The 23,322-nt window shown below is 35.9% G+C and overlaps 1 protein-coding gene across 12 annotated transcripts in view; it reads left to right on the top strand.

Annotated features, from left to right (window-relative positions):
- DGKB (diacylglycerol kinase beta) overlaps window positions 1–10,644 on the top strand; it is a 398,861-nt gene extending 388,217 nt beyond the window's left edge. For all 12 annotated transcript variants that reach the window (XM_065051198.1, XM_065051206.1, XM_065051200.1 and 9 more), the window contains one exon: window positions 8,208–10,644. In XM_065051198.1, coding sequence (XP_064907270.1) covers window positions 8,208–8,315 — 108 coding nt within the window. In that variant the 3' untranslated portion in view covers window positions 8,316–10,644. The remainder of the gene's footprint in view (window positions 1–8,207) is intronic.
- Window positions 10,645–23,322: the final 12,678 nt, after the last annotated feature.

The following is a 23,322-nucleotide window of genomic DNA, read 5'->3' as shown; positions in this document are numbered from 1 at the left end:
AACAAGTGTGGCAGCTGATAATGTATCGGTTAGAATGAAATAAAAGGGTTGTGATAGTTCATGTTTGCTAGATACACCACAGTGTACAGCTGAACAGCAGGGCCAGTGTCTGAACTCTAACTCTTAATGATAAGTGCTCAGATGCTGCAATGAGAGGAGAACCATGTGAACACACACTGTATGAAGGCAGAACAGTGGGGATTTTATGAGATTTATTCCAGAAAGCCTTTTGGAGTTTAGAGATATTATCTTCCCCTCTTCTATAGCTATGGGTCAGTGCAGAGCAACAGTACTGAACCCAGCAGTTACTTGTTCAAGAAAAAGACATGTAATTTTTCAGTTGCCAGATTACAGAAGAGAACTTATGGAAGGATTCTGGCAATAACATGTGCTTTTTTGTCTTGATTGCTTGCTCTGTGCAAAATCCCTGCTATCTGATTGATAACACTAGCAGAAGCTGCCTGCACGATTGAGGACAAACCTGGAAAAAGAGACAGTTCTTATATTTCAATTACTGCCTTGAGGAAACAGTAAATTATTACTGATAATTACTGCTGTCCAGTTGAAGTACCGTTTTAAAGGGGGTAGAAATGGCATATACTTTTCTGTGGAACCCATCCTTTTTGCTATACCATTGTTAAGAGAATAGAGTTTGTCTTTTATATAAGAAAACCATACTGTTGCATGGTTTTATTTCCTCTGAGAAGAAAATATATGAACTATTTGTCTAGACTACTGCACCTCTATGAATTTATATATAGAATTATTTTTTTTATGTTATATTATTCATTTTTCAGGAAATGTTTTTTTTCTCTGACGAGGAGCTTAATGAGTTTATTGTGATTGCTTCTTTCATTATTGTACATCTACTCCACTCTGTTTCCTGTGTCTTACAAAGGAAAAAACGTGTATGGTCCAACCTCTCCCCTGCCCACTAATTCTAGCTACACTACAGTTTTTCTTGAAGTTCTCTGCAACATACCTAGGAATTCCTCTTGGGACAATGACAAAGGTGGATGTTAGCTTTCTCTCAACTGAAGTTTAAGATTTGATTTCTAAGTGTGTGCTTCAGAGGGGTCTTTGTTTGGAAACCAAAACGTATTTGATTACATTATCAGGATGACACCTCAATTATGTGTACTCAAAGCCAGAGTCTGAAAGAAAACATAATGTCAAAATAAATTCTTATGTGTAGCCAGCTATGTAGCCAATTATTTGAACCTGCAGGAGCTCAAATTTCAGAAAAAACATGGGGAGACCAATGTCAGAATCACAAGCTTTTTTCTTCTCTAGAGTCAAACCCGCAGTTTTCCCCTAAAATTATCTGAAAATAATGATTGACTGGTTTTTGAATGGAAGAAAATTCTGATGATCAGAAAAAAAGAAAGTCTAGTTCCTTTTGAAACATAGGAGAGTTTGGTTTTCCTTTTGTTTCCCCTGTTAGGATATTTCTTCCCCCATTTCTTACAAGGAACTGAGACTCCTATACAAAGGATGCTGGCACTCCTACATGGAGACATGGGGAACATTCCCCTTCTACCTTCTGTTTCACATTAGTTTGCTGAGGGAAGGCACTTACTAGTTTACTAGCTGTATGACTTTAAGGAGAGAAACTACTGTCTCCACCCAGTACTGGTCTGCTCGAATAGACCATCTCACTGGTTTTGGGGAGAGACCCCTGCACCTTGTTCTATTGCATAGATCATGTACATGGGTTAGATACAGCAGCTGAGCCTCGGGTGTTTGATTCTCTGGTGCTCCAGCCAGAAAGCTGATGTTAAAAAAAAAAATAAATTAAAATTGGACTGCAATCACGTTTTATTTTGGTGTGGTCATCTCAGGAACTTCAGTGTCATCCAAGTTCAGTAGTTTTATGGACTGACCTATAAAAATTATAGAGTTTAAGTGAGAAAGAAATTTATACACTCAGCACGTATTGAATCAACCCTGGCCCAAGATGCAAGTGATTAAGCTCAGAAGTCCTCCTCTATTTCTGCTTCAAATTTTGGCACAAATGAGAGTATTTGGCAATGATTTTTCAAGAAATTGAATTCAACCTGATCAAAATTCTCTTGCTATTCCATTATGCAGATTAAAGAAAACAAGTTCTGCATCAAATCCCTGTTACGTATGGAATGTAGGCTGCACATACAGCCTTGGAAATTGATTTCCTGTTGAAGAAATCAACAAGTTTATCTTTGCCATTTCTCCTTTCTGACTGTAAAAGTTTTATACAAGTAGCATGACTTGCTCAGAGCTGTCCCTTCTACTGCATATAAGAGATCACATTCCCTGCAAATTTTCTGAGAAAATACTGTGGATTGCAAAAGACAATGTAGCAGTTACCCAGAAGCTGTGATCTGTGATTTTTTTTCATTCCTGCTCTCAATTTTAGTACTGAAGAAATTGTAATGTGCTTCTTTTAGCATCCTGTATGATCTTCCATTAGCATCCCTAGACAGGAGCAGGAATGTGTTCCTGTAGGTCCTGTGCATACTTAAACATATGAGTGGCCTGGTCTAAAGATCTGTCATCCAGAATTATTCAGTATGTTGAACACATGCAGACTGCAGCGTCTGGCAAAGTAACTCTGCTCTGGTATAATAAAATGCAGAATCTGAGCATAAAATTGTATTGTTTTCACTGTTTTTTATAGAGCAGTCTTTGGGAGAAGGAAAGATGATAATAATGTTATGTTAAACGTCTCGTCTGATTAGCTGAAGAGGAAATTCTATCAGAGCTCTCCTAGACAAATATAGCAACATGAAAGATATCTATGGTTTCACCTGATCTCCAAACAGGTCATTAATAGTAATGAAACTTCAAAGACTCTCAAGTTAATTCAATAAACTTCTAGCTTTAGCCATTGTGTTTTTTTTTTGGTTTTTTTGGGTTTTTTTTGTTTGTTTGTTTGTTTTTTTAAGAAAAATAATCTTTCAATTTAGCTACATAACTTATTAGCATTGTTTTTTTAAAAAAAATCCATAATATTCCATCTTAATTAGAAATAACTGCAGTTTCAGTTCTTTCATCTATTCTTTACTTGTTTGGCACCATATCCGAAAAAAATATCAAGCTTCTAGCAACATTAGATTAAAAGTAGAAGATAAAAATGTCTGTAGAAGATGCAAGGATATTGCCTAAATGAAGGAATGAAATTGAGAATCCATAGTCAGAGCCCACCTAATGGACTGCCAGAAATATAGTTTCATAGACATAGTATTTTTAGGATTATTTTCTGATAGGAATACTTGTAGTAAGCTATTTAATAATAAAACTCATAAATAATGTTTCAAAATATTATCATTTGAATGCTCCTTAAAAATAAGTTGTGAGTGAACAAATGAATGGTTCCTCTCTAGCCTTTTGTTTAGTCTCCAGTGATGTGATGAGCCTGAGCTCAGAGACCCTGGGAAGTCCTACCTTTGTAGTTAAATCCAGAGAAAAACAAGAACTGAAAACAAACCAAAAAAGCTTTTGCTAATAATCACTACACATCAGGGCTGGGTGAGAAAACTAAAAGACAGTCACAGGTTTGCTTTCATGAAGATGCATTGGCTCCAACACCCCATAGACTGCATGGAGAAGTTGCAAATGTATTCTAGACTCTGTCTGTAAAGTAGCTTCTTTCCATGTCACTAAATGAGTAATATTTTCTTATCAGCTTTTTATAATGGGACAATTTAAACCTTTGTGTCCATTTCTTTAGAGCAAAGAGGAACTGGGTCCTAGATATGGTGTTTTATTTTAATAGATTAGTCAATTATTACATAGTTAACCCATAAATGGAAGTCAGTCGCTAGAAAATGTTTTTGGGGTTATACTAAAAAGCTGCATTTTTGCCCTTTTTGAGCAACAATGTGCATACATTTCTGTTTCAAGGCCAGAGTGATTTATTGATTTTCTAACACTTTCATTGCAGCTGAGCATTATTTTTTTGTGCTCACAGGTACATTGCACATTAATTAGTTTTGTTTACCTATGCATATTTTTTTCTTAATTTCAAAACAGTAGTTTTTGTAATTGACAAAGCAATTTACTGCATGTGTGCTTTCTGCACCCCAGACAAATACTCTAACATACAATGCACCTTTCTTTCCACTTCAGATTGTTAAGAAAAGAATTAGTTGTGACTAATTGCCAATTAATTTGCAGTGGTTTGGGGCAGGGGGAGGGGGAACAATTGCACCTACTAATTAAAATTTAAAATATTCCAAGTGTCATCTTTAGGTGTCTGTGGAACACATAATTTCCATTTTAGTTCTGCACTGGATCTGTAACAACCATGAGCTTGACAGCTCTATTAATTTAAAACCTCAGTGATACCTATTAGTACAAAACATGAAAAAAATGCCATTAATCATTTATTTTAATTTTGCAGCTCTGTCATTTTCTCGGTATGTTTAAAAATTATGATGACACCGTAATGTTTTCCAATCTACCTGTGTGAAGGGGAAACGGATCACACTACTTAGGAGAGAGACTAGAGTATATTATTAGAGCTTAATTAATGCCAAACTGATTAGATTTGATTGCACTTTGCACAATAATATTGTTAAGAAATCCATTTAAAAGATGTGTTACATAATGCTGTATTTAAAACAACTGATCTAGATCTGAAGAGATTTTGACCAAAATGCCACATAATGCAAGTCACAGGTTAATTTTGTTTAGCACTGCCTACATTCCATAGGTCCTATTCGTATCATGATACCCAGTACAGCTCTTGATCACCTACGAGAAGATACTCCTGTGATATAGAGGCGTCGCATCCATCAGGTTCCTGTAAGGGGAGCAGCATATGGGCATCTAGACTGTGGAAAAACCTCATACCCTCAAAGCTACCAACATCCAAACCCTGCTGGTAGTATGAAACAAAGTGACTGTAAACTAATATATCCAACTTTATAAGTTTTTTCTGTCCTTAAAATACAGGATTTCTTTCTTTCACATTAATTGAAATAGTATAAGCAGAGGTGATTACCTGTGTTTCCAGTTTTCTGTTGTCATTTAACATTGTAGTCAGTACCTGTTATTAGTAGCATCATGTTCTGTGGTATTAGAAAACATTTAGACATTCTGTGAAGTCAGGAACGTTTAGGTAACTGGCACATATTGCAGAAGAAGGAACAGGAAAATAAAACCGATGGACCTAAAAGATACAGTTATCATACTAAAATTACTGATGCTCACTTCATTTCATTTAAAGGGTGCATTGTATTAATGTGGATTCAAGGCATATTTTGAAACTTTGACTTGCTCCTGAAACAAATAAGTGTCTGTTTTATGCATTTATAAATCTGTTTAGTATCACAAATTCAGGCTTCTCCTTTATCGGAAAATTTGCTGTTGACAAATAAGGAGCAATTACCATCTCTTCTTTTAATAATTATGCTATTTTTAATTATATCTGGTCTTCCTTCCCTCAAATATATCATTGGAGACACTTTCTCATACTGGAAAGGTGATTTAGAAATTGCAAATGCAGTATTTTCCTGCTAAACCTATTTACTAGATACACTGGTCCTTTAAATTTCATAGAATCATTGAATGTCCTTAGTTGGAAGGGACCCACAAGGATCATCGAGTCCAACTCCTGTTCCTGCATAGGCCAACCCCAAAATTCACACCATGTGTCTGAGGGGGTTGTCCAGTCTCTTCTTGAACACTGTCAAACTGGGAGACTTAGTGCTGCTTCCCATCTCAAAGTGTGTGCTGCCACTTGTCACCCAAACTCACAGCACCAGCTCTGGCAGCGCTGCCAGTATGAAAACAGAAGCAGAAGAGAGAGTCCAGGGCAGAAATGCAGTGCCTGATAGTCTTGAAAAAGACAAAATTCAGCCTATTTCAGGCAAGGTAGTGCAGTGGTCCAGCATGTATTATAAACATACTGATCTCTTTTTACCACCAAACCATAAGTTTGTTTGTTTTAAAGCAGGAAAATAAGGAATCGATTGTTATCATTATTAACCAATACACTGTTACCATACACTAGCATGCATAAGTAAAATATATACTTTAGGTTTACACTTTAATTTTTGTATTTTCAGAACGTGATGTATATTTTACACCACTGGAATTGTGCCAATTTATAACAGTTGAAAATATGCCTTGGAGAAATGCTTAGAGGACTCCATCCTCATGCACATGAGTGGTTAATCATGTTCAGGCATCTTAGCTGATCTCAACTGATAGGATACAACATACTGAAGAGGTCATGGTCTCTGAAACAGATGGCTCAAGCCAAAAAAGCACATTACAAATGATAAACATTTTCTCAATATGTGATTGCATTCACCCTCAGCAGCATTGAACAGCCCCAATCCAACAAGCAGTCTGTATGGGGTCTCAGGATTACCTCACCTCTTCATATTAAAGCCTTCTTTTGAGCTTTGCTCTTTTATTCATTTTAAGATGGAATTACTATGATTTATGTCTGAAAGGAACCTCTGAAGCTATTCCTACTGCTGCATCATGGCCAAATCCTGCAATAAGCTGAACCCTTATGTCTTGAAGAATTCACAGCAGCTGCAGATTACTTCATGTATTGATCCTCAGGATCAGGTTAATGTCATCACTGTTCCTGAGCCCCAAAATATGTCTTTTAAAGTATGTGAAAGCTCCAAAACTCCTAGAAGCCATTTTTCCAGGACCAGATCATCATCTGGTATAAAGTGACATCAACGGAATGATGCCAATTTACACTAACTACAGGCAAAGTGGTGCCTGAAGCAGAATTTCTTGTGGAAAAATGTGCTGATGCCAGTCTTTGAAAGCAGGAGTTATTTTCTGTGTGAAATTAATCTAGGTTGCCAAAAAACCTCATATACTAAATTTGATACTAATGAACAATGTTGACAAAAAGAGGTCACATATGAAATTTGAGACTAATGAACTAGAGGTGGCATGGAAATAAGCATTTGGAGAATGAAGTAAAGGCTCTAATAGAGTTAAACAACCCCACTCATTCTGTTGAGATTTTTATGTTTCTGCCTCCTTATATTGTGAAGTAAATTTCCACCCCAAGAAGTGTCCTGATCTATATTTTAATGAGCCGCTCCACATCACGTACGTTTTTTGTTTCATTACTATTAGTGAATGACAAGTGAAGGATATTCATTTTAACTTGAAAATGTCAGGTATGCACTTTAAGAGATATATTTTTCCTAGTTTTTAATGAGGTGGTGTTTCTTTTTGAAAGAAATACCCATCTCTGATGTGGGTACTATGCAGGTGACAACTGATATTTAATAAGTGATGGTTCTTGTATTAGTCGTAGTTCGCTAAAGAAAATGTCTCAGATTGCTTTTGAAAAACTCTTAGCGTCACTAGCCCAAAGGCAAGATGTGACCTTTTTATTACATAATGAGAATCATTTATTATCTTACAATGTATCTTAAAGTCACAGACAAAATGCCACTTTGATAATTGCTTTCAATTAGCTTTGAGCATAGCATACATTCATAAAATGTCTTCTCTAATTTAGACTTGAATTAGAGAAAATTGCAGACATAATCTACTTTAAGGTTGTCTCATTTAAGGTGATTCGTAGTTTTATATCAAAGAAATCAAAACGGGTGGCTTTAGAGCAGTCTTACAAAGTGTTTTAGATAGGCTTTTCAATATTTGAGTCTGTTCTATTAACAATTAATTAACAAATTAGAAAGCTAGTTCATCTTTTTGCCCTTTTTTGTGTATTAACTTTTGACTTTCGTTCATAATGGTTATTTTGGAATTCAGCAGTGTCCTGCATTAAAAGAGAAGTACAGCTTGATTAGATGTATAAATAAAGCATACAAAGAAATAACTTATATCTTAATAATAGGCAACAGCTTGGTCTGTCAGCACGTATGTCCTTTCCAACTTTCAAATTCTTATTCGTCTTGTAGATATGTAAAACACTCAAAAGCAAGCAATAATTCCCACGCTCAAAATGTAAGGTCACATATAGGCATGTATAACTTTTTATTGCATATGATTTTTAATATTGATCATGCTCATAATTTAATGTATTTATGGAAACAATGATTATACATGGATTGGTTTACTGCCTATGTAACATTATTCATAAAGAAGGTATTTTGCTTTCATCTTTGGTTAAATGAAGAAGGTTTGGAAGTCACATACAAAGTAAATTCATGTATGTCAGGTACTTGGAATTGAACTAGCTCAAGGGATAACTCTGTTTTTCCTCTTTCTTCCCCCAGATAAAAATTACCCACAAGAATCAAGCCCCCATGTTGATGGGACCTCCTCCAAAAACTGGTCTTTTCTCTTCTATCATCAAAAGAACAAGGAACCACAGCAAGGAATAAGCCTATGTAGTTTAGTTTTTAGCAAACCAATTAGCTTTGTTGGGCTTTGGAATATTTATGCTGGAAATCTTTCAAGAATTTTAGAATATCTTCTACTTGCAAAATCATGGATTTTGGTTTAACCGTTTCCATAACTGAGCTAATGTAAAACTATGCTATTAGAAAAAAATATTGTCACAGTTTTGTAGGCATTTTGCATGATGAAAGCAGATGTTTACATAAAGTGATACAGCATATTTTTTGTTGCATGCGTTACCATTTACTAAATTATGGGATAATTCTGGCGTGGATTATGGGAAGAGAATGCCATGGGTAATTTGATTTTCTCTCATTTTCATTTCAAGATTTTCTACTACAAAAATCATGTGCCGTAGGTTCAGTAGTATACCTTGAATCACACATCTTCACCTCAATGGCCAATTACACCTGTTTCAGAGTAAAATTAATAACAGTTCTCATTAACCTGTACTTTTACTTTATCATGTCTTTCTACCCTGAGAATATTTTTGTTCAGCTAAGCATTAAAATCTTTTATCTTATTCTGACAACTCCTATGTATGTGAGTAACTGTACCTGCTGAAAACGTCTAACAATGTGTGTAGTATTCAAATGATCATGATTACTTTTGTGTAAATTTTTGTAAGACTGGAAGTCAAAGCAAGTTGGAGAAGAACTATTAGGCTAAGGAGATCATGCTAAGAGTGAAGATAATAATACTTGCAAAACTATCCATCGGTGTTTGTTGAAACACTAGAATTATTTTAATGAGCAATACATCTCTGTAACATGGCAAACTTTAAATCATTCTGCATATAGACTGATAGTATAGTGCATATGCACACACATAACCAAAGCTCATGCCTAATAAAGTGCATTTCCCACCAAAGATTTAGTGAAGGATGCTTCAGATAAATGGGTTAATGCATAGTTAACAAGCTCACTGGAGCAGACTCACTTCTGAAAATTTACAGTTATTTTGATTACATTGGCAATGTCCACACAAATGTTGGGGTAGGAAAAGACATTAAATTAATTACAAGTAAATACTCACTTTTCATTTGTTTCATAAGTTGATAAACATAGGCACACACTCCAAATACTGAGACATAGACACATACTCTATTGGAAAACTCAACTTATATCTAATTTTATTGTCATTATTATTTATAAATGTATGCCATCTGTAATTTACTCATGCCCCAAATTAATGTCTTAGGGAAAGGATAAACTGGTATCTATTCTGCTTTTGTAGTCTGCTGTCTGGAAACAAAACATTTCTTGTCATAAATTTTAGGGAGCCAGTTGCTCAGGTTTTTACTTTCATAGCCCTCTGAGAGACTTCCTAACAGCTTAGAAATCATAATACAGGGATTTGTCTGAGGTTTGCACAGCACTGTCTAATGTTGAAGGGAAGTCCAAGAATGGCAATTTTTTTCAGTCTTGCATATGAAGAGTCTGAATCAAAACTTTTTGTGCAGTCTTAACATGGTTCTTTGTTCATAGTGAGCTGCTTCTCAGCTCTGCATGTCTTAAGTTCTCAGAGATTTCATCAAAAAACAAACAAAGAAAAAATAAAACTTTGCTTGAAATGCATGATTACCCATTTTTATCTAGACTTTAAAATGTTAAGGATTTATTAAATCTATTTTTCTATTGATTCATTCATCCATTAAAAATAGTATTTCATCATTCTGTAGTGCACGGTACTGTGCATGTATTTAAATAAAGTTGCTGTCATTTCTTCCTCACTATAAGAATTCAGCAGAGTCCTAATTTATATAATAGACATTGAAAATAAAGTCAGTATATAGTTGGTAAGGATTATCTCTCTGAAATATACAGTCTGTGTTCTGTAAACATTAGAAGGTAAATACCAATTAATGTTATGTTCAGCACTAGGTAGAAAAATACGAGGGCAATTATTTGCTAAAATTAAGATCTTGTAATTCCCCGTTCTTTGGTCCAGTGATGTTGACCATTACAGTTACCATAGGAATAAACTACTATTTTTCCTGTGCTTTGCAAACACACACACAGAAGCATTTGATGCACTTCTTAACTGCAAACATACCTAAGTATAGAACAAAAGATATTTGCAAAAAAAAGAAGGAACTTGCTGACATAATATTACATAAAGTGTACATTGGTTTTATGAAATTATGGTTACAGGTGATAAATATTTTCACATAACTTGACATAGAATTTTCTAATGATGCTCTCGACTTTTTGTGGCAAAAATGTGTTTAACAATAATATATAATGTGCTCTCTATGATTATCTCATGAACATTGTAACTCTGAAAACAAATAAAATTATACATAAGCTATTATTTGATAATGTATGCAGTTTTAAATGTGCCAGTCTGTGATGGTAAATTGTTCATAACACGCAAGAGGGATAGATAGGTTCATGCAATCACAATTACATACAATTCTGACTAGACGTATCAAAGGTAGCTCAGATCTGTTTGTCAGTATGTATCAAAATCTCACTGTAGCAAAACATAATGGAGCAGCCATTTCGCTATATTGGCACTTATCGCAGCAGTGGCAGTCTGACTTTTTATTAATGTTGGTTGGTTGTTTTAGCATAGCCTCTAATAATTTAAAACCATGCTCAGGTTATCAGTACTGATGATGAAGAGAAAATGCGAGAGTCCATAAAACAGAGTAAGAAAGGAAAGTGCTTGATTTAATCAAAGAACTTCAGGGGGGGTTCCTTTGTTTTTTCACTTCGGTATGTGCAGAATTAGCATCATGAAATTATACATTGATGTATGAAGTGAAACAAAGAATATATGCATGTATCTTCATATAGCTGAAATAGATACGGTGTTCTTACATTGACTGAAGAGTGGTAGCTATAAACCTACCACTGTTTACAATGAAGCATTCTTTAAGGCCTCATTAATGATATTTGCAATATAAATGGAAATTACAAATATGTAGAAATTATATCTGACACTGGATTTGCAAATTTTTCATCTCCCTGCTGGAGAGTTGCAGCTGGGCAATGTGCTGAGGAAAATAACATGATAACTCAGGAAGAAACCTTAAATTCTGAAATTGGTTAGCATTGCTCTCACTTCGCATGAGTTCCTGTTAAAAGGAGGTGAAAGCAGAATTTGTTGCAGACACAGATACAGAATTACGGTTTCCAGTACTTGCAAGATATTTGTATGCATATCATCACAATTATTTAAACCTAGGGGGTTAGACCTTGTGATTTAGGCTTATTGGTATGTATACGTGGATGTGCATGCTAGATCAGGTGATGTGCTGATAGTCTTAGGACTTTGATGAGCTAGGAAACACTTGAGTATTAGTTTCTGAAGCACAAATAAATCTTCTGTAACATTTCCTCACTCTTATCAACTCAACTTATTGCACATATATCACAACAATGATTAGCTAATATCCAAAATTATTTAAGGCCAATGAAGTCACAGACTTTAACATGTTTCAGAATATCAGTGTAAGAAGTAATATAGTCAAAGACCGTGTGGGTTTGGTATAATTATTGTAGAAAAAGGAGAAAAATACTTTTTTTTTTTTCTCCAATCTCTAGGTTAATATTTGTTTGCTGAGATTCTAGCTATTCCATGATTATTAGTAATTTAGGGTATTTGCATTATTCTGTAACTTACGGCATTCAATCCCAGCTGGCTTCTGGGGTTTGTAATTCAGAGGTGGATCATAGCAAGGCCATTACTTTGGGGAGCAGTTAGACAAGTGTTGTCCCTCACCTCTCTGGAAGAGTGACTAGAGAGGATGTCTAAAAAACTGTAAAGACAAAAAAAAAAAAAAAATCTAGACAAAGAAGCAAGAGAAGATCAGAGAACTTGCTCAGGAATGACAAAACAGATGCTTAAAGTGATGTGTGAGGCAGCCCACAGAAATTGCAGTGTGGGGCCTAGGAGGCCAGATGAAGATACTTCTGGCTAACGAGCAGTGGTGTTCCAAGGAAGTAAATTAACTAGATTAATCTAGAGATCTTTTCTTTTCAGGGCTGGAGGACTTAGGTAGTGTCTCTTTCCTTTGTGGGGACAAAGTTTGGCTGATCAGAGTTAGGCCCAAGAAAATGAGGAACAACTGGAAGCCTTTGTGAAGGAGTGAACCAAAGTAAGTAAAAAGATTTGCCAGGATTTTGTTCATTTCTGAATACTTTCGTACCCTGAAAAAGTGAAAACATTTGCACTTGCAGTTAAATAGCAGTTTTGTCAAACTGCTCAGCAGTTAGCAGGAAAATAAATAAATAAATAAATTTAGAAAGCTGAGGTGGGCCTGAGAAGCACTGCTCAATGTTTTATGCAAGAGCGGTGAAGAACATGTCAGCCTCTTGTCAGATAATTGCTGCTTCTCTTTAGCTCCGTCAGGTCTGAAAGCATTTTGTTTTCCCTCCCCTGTCCATAAGGAAGGAAACTTCTTGTGGTCCTGCTGAGGTGAATAAAAGCCTTACTGTAGCCCTGGCTGGAAAATAAATAAAACATAGGTGAGATCTGGATGCTGAATCTGTTAATGAGCTATAAAAAAATAGGTTAAAATCCACAGCGTGCAGGAATGGCTGATGGTACAAACTCTGTTCAGGTCTGTCAAGGTTTGCTGGTGTCTGCCCAACCCAGGCGTGTGCTATAGGGAGCCCCCCTGGCTCTTATATCCCATTTACACTCAGACTGTGGATTTTCAGTTGTTTTTGAAATAAGGAAGTTTGACCTTTCCTGATCTGATCTGTGTGTCTGTGGCATAGGTATGGATGAGCTTTCCCATTATCAGGTTCTCTTAATTTTACAATTATAGGTGAAGCAGAGAAACTTCTGACTTTCATTATGTGAAGCTGCCCGACAGCTTGAGACTAAAAATAGGTGACGATACATTCTAGGCATCTAGAATCTGGGCATGGCGATATTTCAGAGGCTGCCTTTTTTCCTTTCTGATTCATGATTCAAAGAGACTACCTGAGAAGCACGTCAGGGTTCTCTTCAGGTATGACTCATACGAAGAGTAAGTGATAATCATCAGGCTTTGTTATTTATAGAAAGGTGATAGCTGTGTTGATGGTAAAGCAGCAGTTTCATAGTGAGATGCCCATTTCTAATAAAACTGGAAAATTATTGTCTGAGTAACTGAGTGAGAAGCAAAGATTTTGAATTTTTGTGTCAATTTTTTGGTCTACAGTTGATAATGAGCGAAAATACCAAGCTGCCAGCTAGCCTGTGTGAAATAAACCTTTGTGTTTGGTTTGGTTTTTTGTTGGTTGGTTGAGTTTTTTTTTTACCTAGGGTCCAACTCACACGCTGTGAAGGAACATAGCAATTTACATTAATAAGTAGCTTTTCTTGACAGGGAAGTGAACACTTCTTCCTCTTTTGGTGAAACTTGTACTTATGGGCCATGTTCCCCCTGACAAGAAGAAAATACAAGTTGTCAATCTTCGGGCCTGCCAGTCTGTTTACATTAAGTACAAAAAAAAGAACACATAATTAACAATTCTTCTTTATCTGGATCTGCAGAAAGATAGTGGTGATTTGTATATGCCTGAGTGAGCCAATTTGACTTAGCAAAATTCTCATCAGAACTGTGCTTTCTACCCAACCATGAGGTTGGCTGTTGTGAAGTGTGTGGTGTGTGTGAGGTTTTTGAGTGTGATGGTTTACTGCTGGTTTTTTCAGTAAATGTGAGTTCCAAACCTCTCTTTTTACCCCAGAATTATAAGGACTATAACTTTAATTTGGACACATATTTTATATGTTTATGAAGTACATATGAGTAAGCAAGCAAATTCAGGAAGATCTGTTCTGTTTGATCTGACCTTTACTTTCATGTATTTAAATTCAGTACTATCACTGAAGGAATAGCCAAAAACTCATTTATTTTAGGTAGCTTGGGAGGATTTGGGGGAAAAATTAGTGTGTTTTTTTTTTCTCCTAAATAGTAGATTGTTACAACAGTATGTACATGCAGATTAAGGCATTTTCACCTCATTTACGTCAATCACTGCTTTCTGTGGCTATATTCTGAACAGTGTTTGTTTTTTAAAATCAGCTTAATCTACCTGTTAATGGTTCAATATAATTAGTTTACAAGAAGAAGTTTGGAAAGATTTGGTCCAACTGTCTATTCTACCAAGTCAAGCCTCGCACTGAAATTCAAATTTAGGCCATTGTACTTTTTCACTAGTTCTTGTCAAAAAATCCTTAGCACCTTTTTCATCAAAATACACAAAATTGTAGGGAGGAACTCACGTTCCCTGATCAATCTACTTTTTCACTGGATTCCTATTTCAGAGCAAAATCAGATTTACCTTTTTAAATGTCAAAATATTTTGTGCTTGAATGTGAAAAGGAAACGTAAGCTCTTCATTTGTTTCATTAATTCTGTTTTGGTAATGTAGTGGATAACTAATATTGTAGTATAACTGATTCTTCACTTTAAAAAACAAAATGATGCTCTTATTTTATTCCAATATGAACGTAATTATCTTATTTCCTTTAGGAGACTTTTAAAATTCTTAGTATTTGTTCAAGATTGTGAAATGAAATCTTCGATCTCTAAAAGACTAAAAGGCCTCACATCAAATTCTAGTCTTCATGTTAACTTGTCTGCATTTTTATGATTCCAATAGCTGCACAGCTCCTGAGAGTTATCTCCAATGAGCTGATTTTTGATCCATAGTTCTTCCTGTTTCAGGTTAGTTTGTCAGTACAGGTCTATCTTGTCACTGAAGAAAAACAGAGATGACAGAATAATGTTAAATACCAAATTATTTCACGTAGCCTAAAAGTTTACCAAACATCTTTATAATTCTCTCAGAAACAACAGTGAATTCTGGTTTTCAAAGAAAATAGAGTGGACAGACAGTTAAAGAAGGGGAAATCACCTTATTAAATTATCCTCATTAGCATAAAATAAGTGAATAACAGAAGAATATTTTAGACTAGGTATTGTAAAATAAATTACTGACAAGGTAGCTATAATGCTTTTAAGTGTTTCTTCTAAGTTACTGAATACACTGTGACTCAATTGACAATAATCATTCAAACACATTGATAAGGCATTTGTTGCCTCCCTGTAATTCTCAAAATCCCACAGCCCTTAGTGTGTCTCTCAATCTTTGGGGTGAATTAGCAGCTAAATCAAGTATGCTGTCTGAAGTTTTGCTATTCCTCTTTTGGTTGCTAAGTAATGTTAGAATGTCTAACCCAATTGAGAGCATGTTAAAATCCTGGCTGTGACAATCACCAGTCTTATTTTTGTGGTCTTGACACAATAGGTGAGAGGACTCGAATGAGGTTAATGGGGCTTTGAGAAAATGTTGTGTTCCTTCAGCACAAGATAAGGTTCTCTTCTGAGGGGAATCCTCTAACTTTATCAGATATAACAGCTTTCTCTGCCTAAGAGTTGAGATATTAGTCTGTGTGAAATGAACTATAGTTTTTGCTTGGCTTGCCTGCTGAATCTCGGACCAAAAAAAAAAATCAATCTTATGGTAGATGTCAATTGTTCCTTGTTGGTCTGTGTGTAGAAATACATACTACCAGTAGACTTGGTCAAAGTATTCAAATACAACCAGAACAGTTGTGTAGACATCTGAGAGAACACCTGGGGTCAGACCCACGGAGGCAGAAGTCCAAATAAACTGTTAGTTCAGAAAAGTGTTAAACTTCCTTTACTCATTTTTAGAGTGACATTTATCTAAAAATGTGAGTGTACAATTAGGCAATAAATACATCTGTAACTTACCACTGATAACACTCATTCTCTGCACAATATTTGTGCTATTTCTTATCTCAAATATAGTACAAATGGTAATTTTAAACTATTACTGCTGGGTGCTTCCTCTTCAAAACACATTTCAATAGCATAACATATAAAAGCAGATTTTAACAAGTGCAATAAAATAATATTTTAAGGAACCCAGGATACCTTCTGATCCAACGCCACAGGATAGCAGACGGATTTGCAGGAAAAAAAAAATCACATAATCGTATTTTCACATCTGCTCAGTAAAATCTGCGGAAGAGGAGAGATCTGGACAAACTGCAACCTCCTTTATTCTTTCATTCTAACAAGTTTATAAATTAATTTGAGCTGTCGCTATGATATGAACCTCATCAAAATATGTAACCACAACTTTGTAAGGAGGATTGAGAATATTTTGCCAGATCTGGTTCCCCTTACATGCAGAACATTTTATCAAAATTGTCCTCTATGAGAAGCAGCCTACTTTCCAGGTACATAACCACAGAGATAGACACTATTTTTTCAAAACTGGTTCCTCTAAGGTGTTAAAAACACTTTTTTTTTTTTTTTTCAATGCAGCTATTTGGCTACTGTGAATATTTTTTTGCAAGAATAATCAACATTGAAGAATGACTTGTATAGGAGATGGCAGCAGTCAATACAGATAAATTTGTGTGTCATGTTATTTCTGCCACACCAATGTGGTTCCACTGAAAAGCATTTGAAGTCCTGATGTAGAATGTGACACTACGTCATAGCATTGGAGATCATGACTGAAATACTGTAGCCTTCTTTGAGATAATGTTCAAATGAAGTAGGGATGCAGAAATGAAATCCCAGCACTACTGAAATCATTGGTTTGCCACTGCAGCAAATTGAAATTTCTCAGATCAAGGAAGAAATCAAAGATTTCAACTTTTCAGCAAACACTGTAACTGCTGTAACCAGGGTTATGAGTCCTGTTCAGTTAAGGACCTAACCTACACCCTTGAATCTCAAAGGCATCAGGATGTTGAAGCTCCAACTAGGTGGAGTTCACACAGAGTGTTTTATTTTTGCATGTGACAATTCACATGCAAATTTTATGTAAATGTCCCTTTCCTCTCACTATTCAGATCCTTAAAAAAAATCTACCCTTAGTGCTTTGAATCACCCTGCTGGATTAATGTAACACCAAACTAGACTACAAATAAATAGCTTCTTTGAACCTCGCTCTTGAGACTTGTGTGTTCAACAGAATATTGTCTTGGTATCAAATTCTGTACTGTTGCCTTAAGAAGCCCCAACAAAGTGCTGCAAAATCTCAGCTATGTACAGCATAACACAACCCACTCCTAATTATTTCTGCCTGGAGTAGCTGCTGCTGTTGGATTTCTTGTCTTTTATGCTTAAAACAGCAGTGACGCAGTAGTGAGTCAGGCCTTTGCTGGTACTTAAATATCCAGTGCTAGGTGCTATATAAAAACATTAAAAAGAAAAATAACAAAATGAAAAAAAAAAAACAAGAATGCATGCAAAATTTGACCAGCACATGATATGTCAGAGGTATGCAAATTGTGTACAAAGTGTGCATATTCAATCTCTTGTATTTACATACAGCTTTTTTTTGTTTGTTTCAGTATTGACTAATGTCTGTGTACTTTGAGTGCTGTTTTGTCATTTCTGGCAGCCGTTGTGCCCCTTCAAGCTTGTGCTGTCCTAAGGTGTAAAGCCAATCTCATACTTTTTTCGTTTCAGTGTTACTAGATTGTTAACTAACAGTTAGTATAAAGCGACATAGTAAAACATAACAACAAAACATATTTTGTGGCATTTTTTTTCCTCCATGACAATAATCTGAGGAAGAACGGTGTTTTCTTGCCATGAGACAGACAGAAAAAAACAAACATGTCATTAGGCTAGACTCCTACTTAGTATTTCTTTGACTTCTGGCTCATCACTGTTGTCTCTTTACCTTCAGTCATGAAATAACTGATTGTCTGCATTCTACTCAATCTATGAAGTTTCTGTCAGCTTTTCCACCACTTTGTTTTCCCTCTGCTAGTGTGCTTCCTTTGCTTTGTTCATGCACTTCTAATTAAAGTACTTGTTATTTTGATCTCAGGCACAGCCCTTGTAAATTTTCTTTCCTGTTCAGATCCATTCAGAGTTCACCTCTAAAAGATTCCTGGTCTGTCAGTTCACAATCTTATCTTCTCTCAAGAACGGTCCTCAGACCCTTTTTCTTTTTGTTGTTGTTGTGTTTGGTTTTGTTTTTTCTTCCCCCTTCCCTTCTGGTTACATTAGGCACAGGCTATTTGTCTTCACTTATGAGACCTTTAAAAGCTTATGCCTACCTTAACAAAAGATATTTTTGTGTCTATACCTAAAATAATTCTATGTTTAGAGCTCCCATTGTATCTCATCTGTTCAATACAAAGGCAAGTACCTATTTGTATGATTTATATCTAATCAAGAGATTATGACATTCTGTAATGTGTAGTCTTAGATTTTAAAGCAAAGGTTTGGGGGCTTTTGGCATATAGTCATCTTATATTTTCTTAAAATTCCTTTGAAAATGTCTACAAAGCTACTCCATTACCTTCTTTCAAATCCTTCCTTCAACAATCTAGAAAAAGACCACGTTGCAGATATTACCATGGAAGTCAGAACCTGTTTTCTTTCATATCCCCACACAGCTGTACTTTAGTATTTTTAAATTAGAAGCTTTCTTTTAGGGCTGGGCGGGAAGGAAGTTCCATGTTCTGTGGTGTTAGAACATCTAGCACAATGTGAGTTCTGATCCACAGCTACATCACTTACACATTAGAACAATGAGATATATCCATGTAATTTTATGTTGTCAGATGCATTCATAGCCTGCTGATGATTATGTTGTGTGTCCCATCTGCACGTGACCTGCAAGGAACATGAACCCAGCTAGAGGATTTACTTTGTCACTATTTCAGCTTTTTGTTCTGAAACTTTTTCATTCATTTCCTCTTCTGATGGCCCAAACAATGACTGTGACATTACAGTGGTATTTCACTTCTTCCTGCTGTGTTCTCCCCACTAGTAGAAGGAACTGTGAAACCTTTGTCCCACTAGGGCCCGGTGGATGTGCTTCTTTAAAATCTGTCCCTGCCTCCCCACTATCCAAAAAGCATGGGGGGAGGGGAGTAGAGTGCAAGGGTGCAAAAAAACTCAAGCACAGATCCAGCAGCCTTGGAGGTTTTTTAGAGAAATGCTGAATAGACCAAGAACACACCCTTCCTTTCTTTACTGTGTATCACAGGGAAACTGGCCTTGCAAAATCTTTTGACATGATTGTTTTGCCAGTGACTTGACCCAGGGTCAGAAAGAAAGATGCAAAAAATCTCACAATCTCTATTTTGACTTGAGTTTTTATGTAAAAATGCAAGGCCCTTTACCCTAACTATGACAAGCAAGACTAGAGCTTGGAGGCCAAATACAGTTATTACCTGAAGTCAAAAAGAGAGATTCATGGCTTAAAGTGCCTCTCTATAGCCTACAGGGTGGCACAGTAGTGGTGGAATGGAGCATATACTCCTCTCTTTTGATATGCTTTATCTTCTGTTTTCCCTTCAGTGAACGTTTTATTTTCATTCTCCCAGTGAGAAGCTGCATTGTTAAAGCTTATTCCATAACTTCAGCGGGGAAGGTCTGCAAGAATGAAGAAGTGTATATATTAAAAATAAAGAGAAATAACAAAAAGCAGAGTTTGTCGTAACTTCCATTAAGCTACCTCAGTTTTGTTGCCCCCACCTGTTATTTCCCATTGGTGTTCACCCAGGCAAGATGCATAGAGGGATAAAAGAGAGAAAGTAAGATTACTTGGAGTCAGGGGAAATTAATATGTTATTTGCAACAGAGCTGAAGTGCAGTGCATTGTATAGAAGGTAGCTTTAATTAAAACCTTTATTTCAGGAATAAAAGATGTAGGTTGAAGTCCATATGAGAGAAAAAAGGGGAAAAAAGTTGTGTTGTCTTGCATTTTTCTATCTGAGAGACTGCTTACAAGCTGAAGGCACTGTCTGTGCCAGGCTGTGCCTGGTACGTGTCAGGGTCCACAGCTGGGTGAAGGGAACTCAGACTGACTGTGGCCTGCTGAATTGGTGGCCTGGGTTTCTGCAACTCTCTCAGTCTGCTTTAGTAAGGAAGTACTATCTTAAATCTGCATAGTACTGATTAATCCACCCCCTCTCTACTGTGCTCTCCTGCCCTGACACATTTTATTAAAACTTTGGAAATGTATTTAAGTATAGTCTAAGGGTTGCTTTTGGTAGTTTGTTCTTTCTTGGATGCAGACTTTAGGGTGTTTTACATCACTGTATGTAGCTGCAGTCCTTGCTTCTTTAAGTTTTCCTGTATAGCTAATTCTTCTCCTAGACCTCAATGTAGGAACTGAAAATTCAGAAAATAACTTCTTGTACAATATTTCTTTAGTATATGATTTTGGCCAGGGAAATGGACATGTTTCCCCTTCCACTCATTTGCTGGCCAAGTAGTATGTACAGAGCAAGCTAAATACTAAAACGGTTAAAGATTTCACTTCTCCCAAGATTCCCAAGAAATTTTTTTATTTGTTAAAATCTAATCCCTGAATAAAAATATAGAGGAAATGTCACTATTGCTGCCTTATGCATTTCCTTTACAAAAATTACAACATTTGGACTGGAATCTCATTCATTTTAATGTAAGTCCATGGCAATCAGCTAAATTGTTCTAGATCTTACACGAGATTGGAATCCGACCTGAAATGTTAGTTAAGTAAGAGTAGGATAAAGGGTTGTTCTGAAAAATATTTCAGACTGCATCTAGCCATCTGGATTGAGTCTACTGCCATCAATGTGTTCTGCAGATGTGAGAAGAACTTCCAGATTTTGATAGCTGTGCTGGCAATGGTGTTCTTACTGCCTTGAGTGGTCCTTCCTTTCAGCAGTAGTATGAGTTGCAAAGTCTGGCTCCCATCCACAAGGTGACCTACCTATTTTAGAAGAGATCTTTTGTTCAGTCAACCCTCTTCCTTGAGAAGCAATGCTTGTTCAACTCCATAGAGGATTATTTATCAGTTATGTCACAAACACTTTAGTAAAGTGAAACAGTGTTAAATACACAGCTTGTGGTTTTCATCCTTTTTGTTGGGGAAGAGGAAAGCCAAGTCAAACTTCTGGTATCAGTGTCTTCAAAACAAATTTAAGTAACTTTTTTTCTTTTTAAGAAATTACATTAGAAGTATAAAATTGTTTGCCTTTGACTCTAGAAAATGAATTTTTAGGAGACCCTTCAAATTTCCATTGAGAAATTGCTTAACTCTTATTCGGGCAAAATTCCTATTGGGTGATGTGATCTCACCCCTACTACACTTGTAGTATTCAGTTTGTTTCAAAGAGAGATTTCTTGTTGATGTCCACAAGTTGCAAGCTTACTGAAGGATTGCTTGAGAAAGAGATACAAAACCTTGACTGAAGATTTTGCAATTTGACATAGTTTTACAGAAAGGGCATTAGCAAGAGAACTCTAAAATGAACAGAACAACAAGCTGTAGCCTACAAAACCCACAACACAAGACTGATTTTGCCAATTAAACACCTACTTCACCACAGGCAGCCAGGACTCAGGACCTAACCTGAGATGTGTGGCTTTGCTTGTTCTTTAACTCCCTGTGAGCATTTTTCATTTACTGCCATGCAGATAATGCATTGCATTTCACAGCACAGCAAGTTTAATCAGGACATGTCATCATTAATTTGTACGGATATGCACTGATGGACAGGGTTTTCCAGGAGCATGACTAGCTGTTTATCAAACGATCGTCAATTCTAGAGAAGAAATGGCACAATCCCCCTGTTGTTTTACAGCATCTGCTTTATCACCTGCTCATAGGAGCACTTTCGTGTTTTGGGTTTTTTTTCTTTCTTTTTTTTTTTTTTTTTCCTCCTGCTTCTCTGAGTTTCCCTTTGTAGCTGTCACTTGTAGACAGCTTCATTTATTTCTGCTGATTTCCAGCTCCTTTAAGAGAGAGGTCTAAAAGACAAGCTTGATTTATTGAACCATGTTATGGAACTGAAAGGGTTAATGATGCCAAGACAAGACTAAATACCACAATCTGCATTTGATTTCTGATGTTTTCCTGTTATTTACAAAGTGTGTGAGTATCATAAATAATTTGCAGTTCAAAGTGAATACTTCTAAGTACTAGCAAGTCAAATTCACATTTATTTCATTTACTAATGTCTCCACAATATAACACAAAGCATAAAAAACCCTCTTATTGCTCTATAGTTTAACAAAAGAGCGATTAGATCAGCACAGAAACTCTAAAGGACTCATAACAGCAGGTTAAGCAGAGATGTGAGTTGTTCGGTCTTGCAGTGCCTACTATAGTAAAATTCTAGATCCAAGCACAGGGGATTTTACCTGACTAAAGACAACAGGGTTAACCTCTTAGCATGCAAAAGTCATTATCTCACAAGTGTGTTGTTTTATTGCTTTGGGGAGTTACACAGTGGGAATAGCTCTGAAAGCTAATCCTAGAGAATAATGATTTCATTTCAATTGGACGTACTGTGAATGGCTTGTAACAAGTAGAAGTAATACACAACTTCTAAAATGAAATCACAATCACAAATATTTGAAGAAAAAAAAATGTCACATAAACCAAAAGTTTTGTCACTGATACACAGTTAGGCACATCCATTTTAAATCCTTTCTGTTCTTGTTACTATCACATAGTCTATGCCAAGTTAAGGGATCTGCTAGCAGCAGTGACTGGTTGAACGATTTCACTACTTTATCTATAAAGACTTACATGTTTTAACGCCTAGTTCTTTTTGAAGCTAAACATCCCAAATGTTATTGGCACAGAGGAAGGCAGAAAGGAAACAAAATAAAACAGGCCATTAATCCCAGGGTCAAACACATAAACTAAAAAAGGACACAGAAAGCTTACTCTTAAAAAGATGGAACTTAATAACTGTAGAGTAATTATCTTATCTGAAGATAAGTGATTTCATTGAAAGATTTGCTAAAGGAGATCAAACCCCACCCCTCTTTTTTGGTAGAAAGATAAATATAAATTCTGTTCCATAAACACAGACCAAAAAACATCATCCTAAGGGACATCACACTTCAGCTGAAATAAGATACAGGCTATATCTGTAAGTGATATCTAATATTTGAAATTATATATAATTTTGATAATATAGTATAAAATATTGACAAAAATAATCAAATTTTTGTAAAGAGAGGGAAGATGTTAAGGATCT

Source organism: Columba livia, chromosome 2 (genome assembly GCF_036013475.1).
Source record: "Columba livia isolate bColLiv1 breed racing homer chromosome 2, bColLiv1.pat.W.v2, whole genome shotgun sequence".
Classification (NCBI taxonomy): Eukaryota; Metazoa; Chordata; class Aves; order Columbiformes; family Columbidae; genus Columba; species Columba livia.
This window is presented reverse-complemented; position numbering and strand designations above follow the sequence as displayed.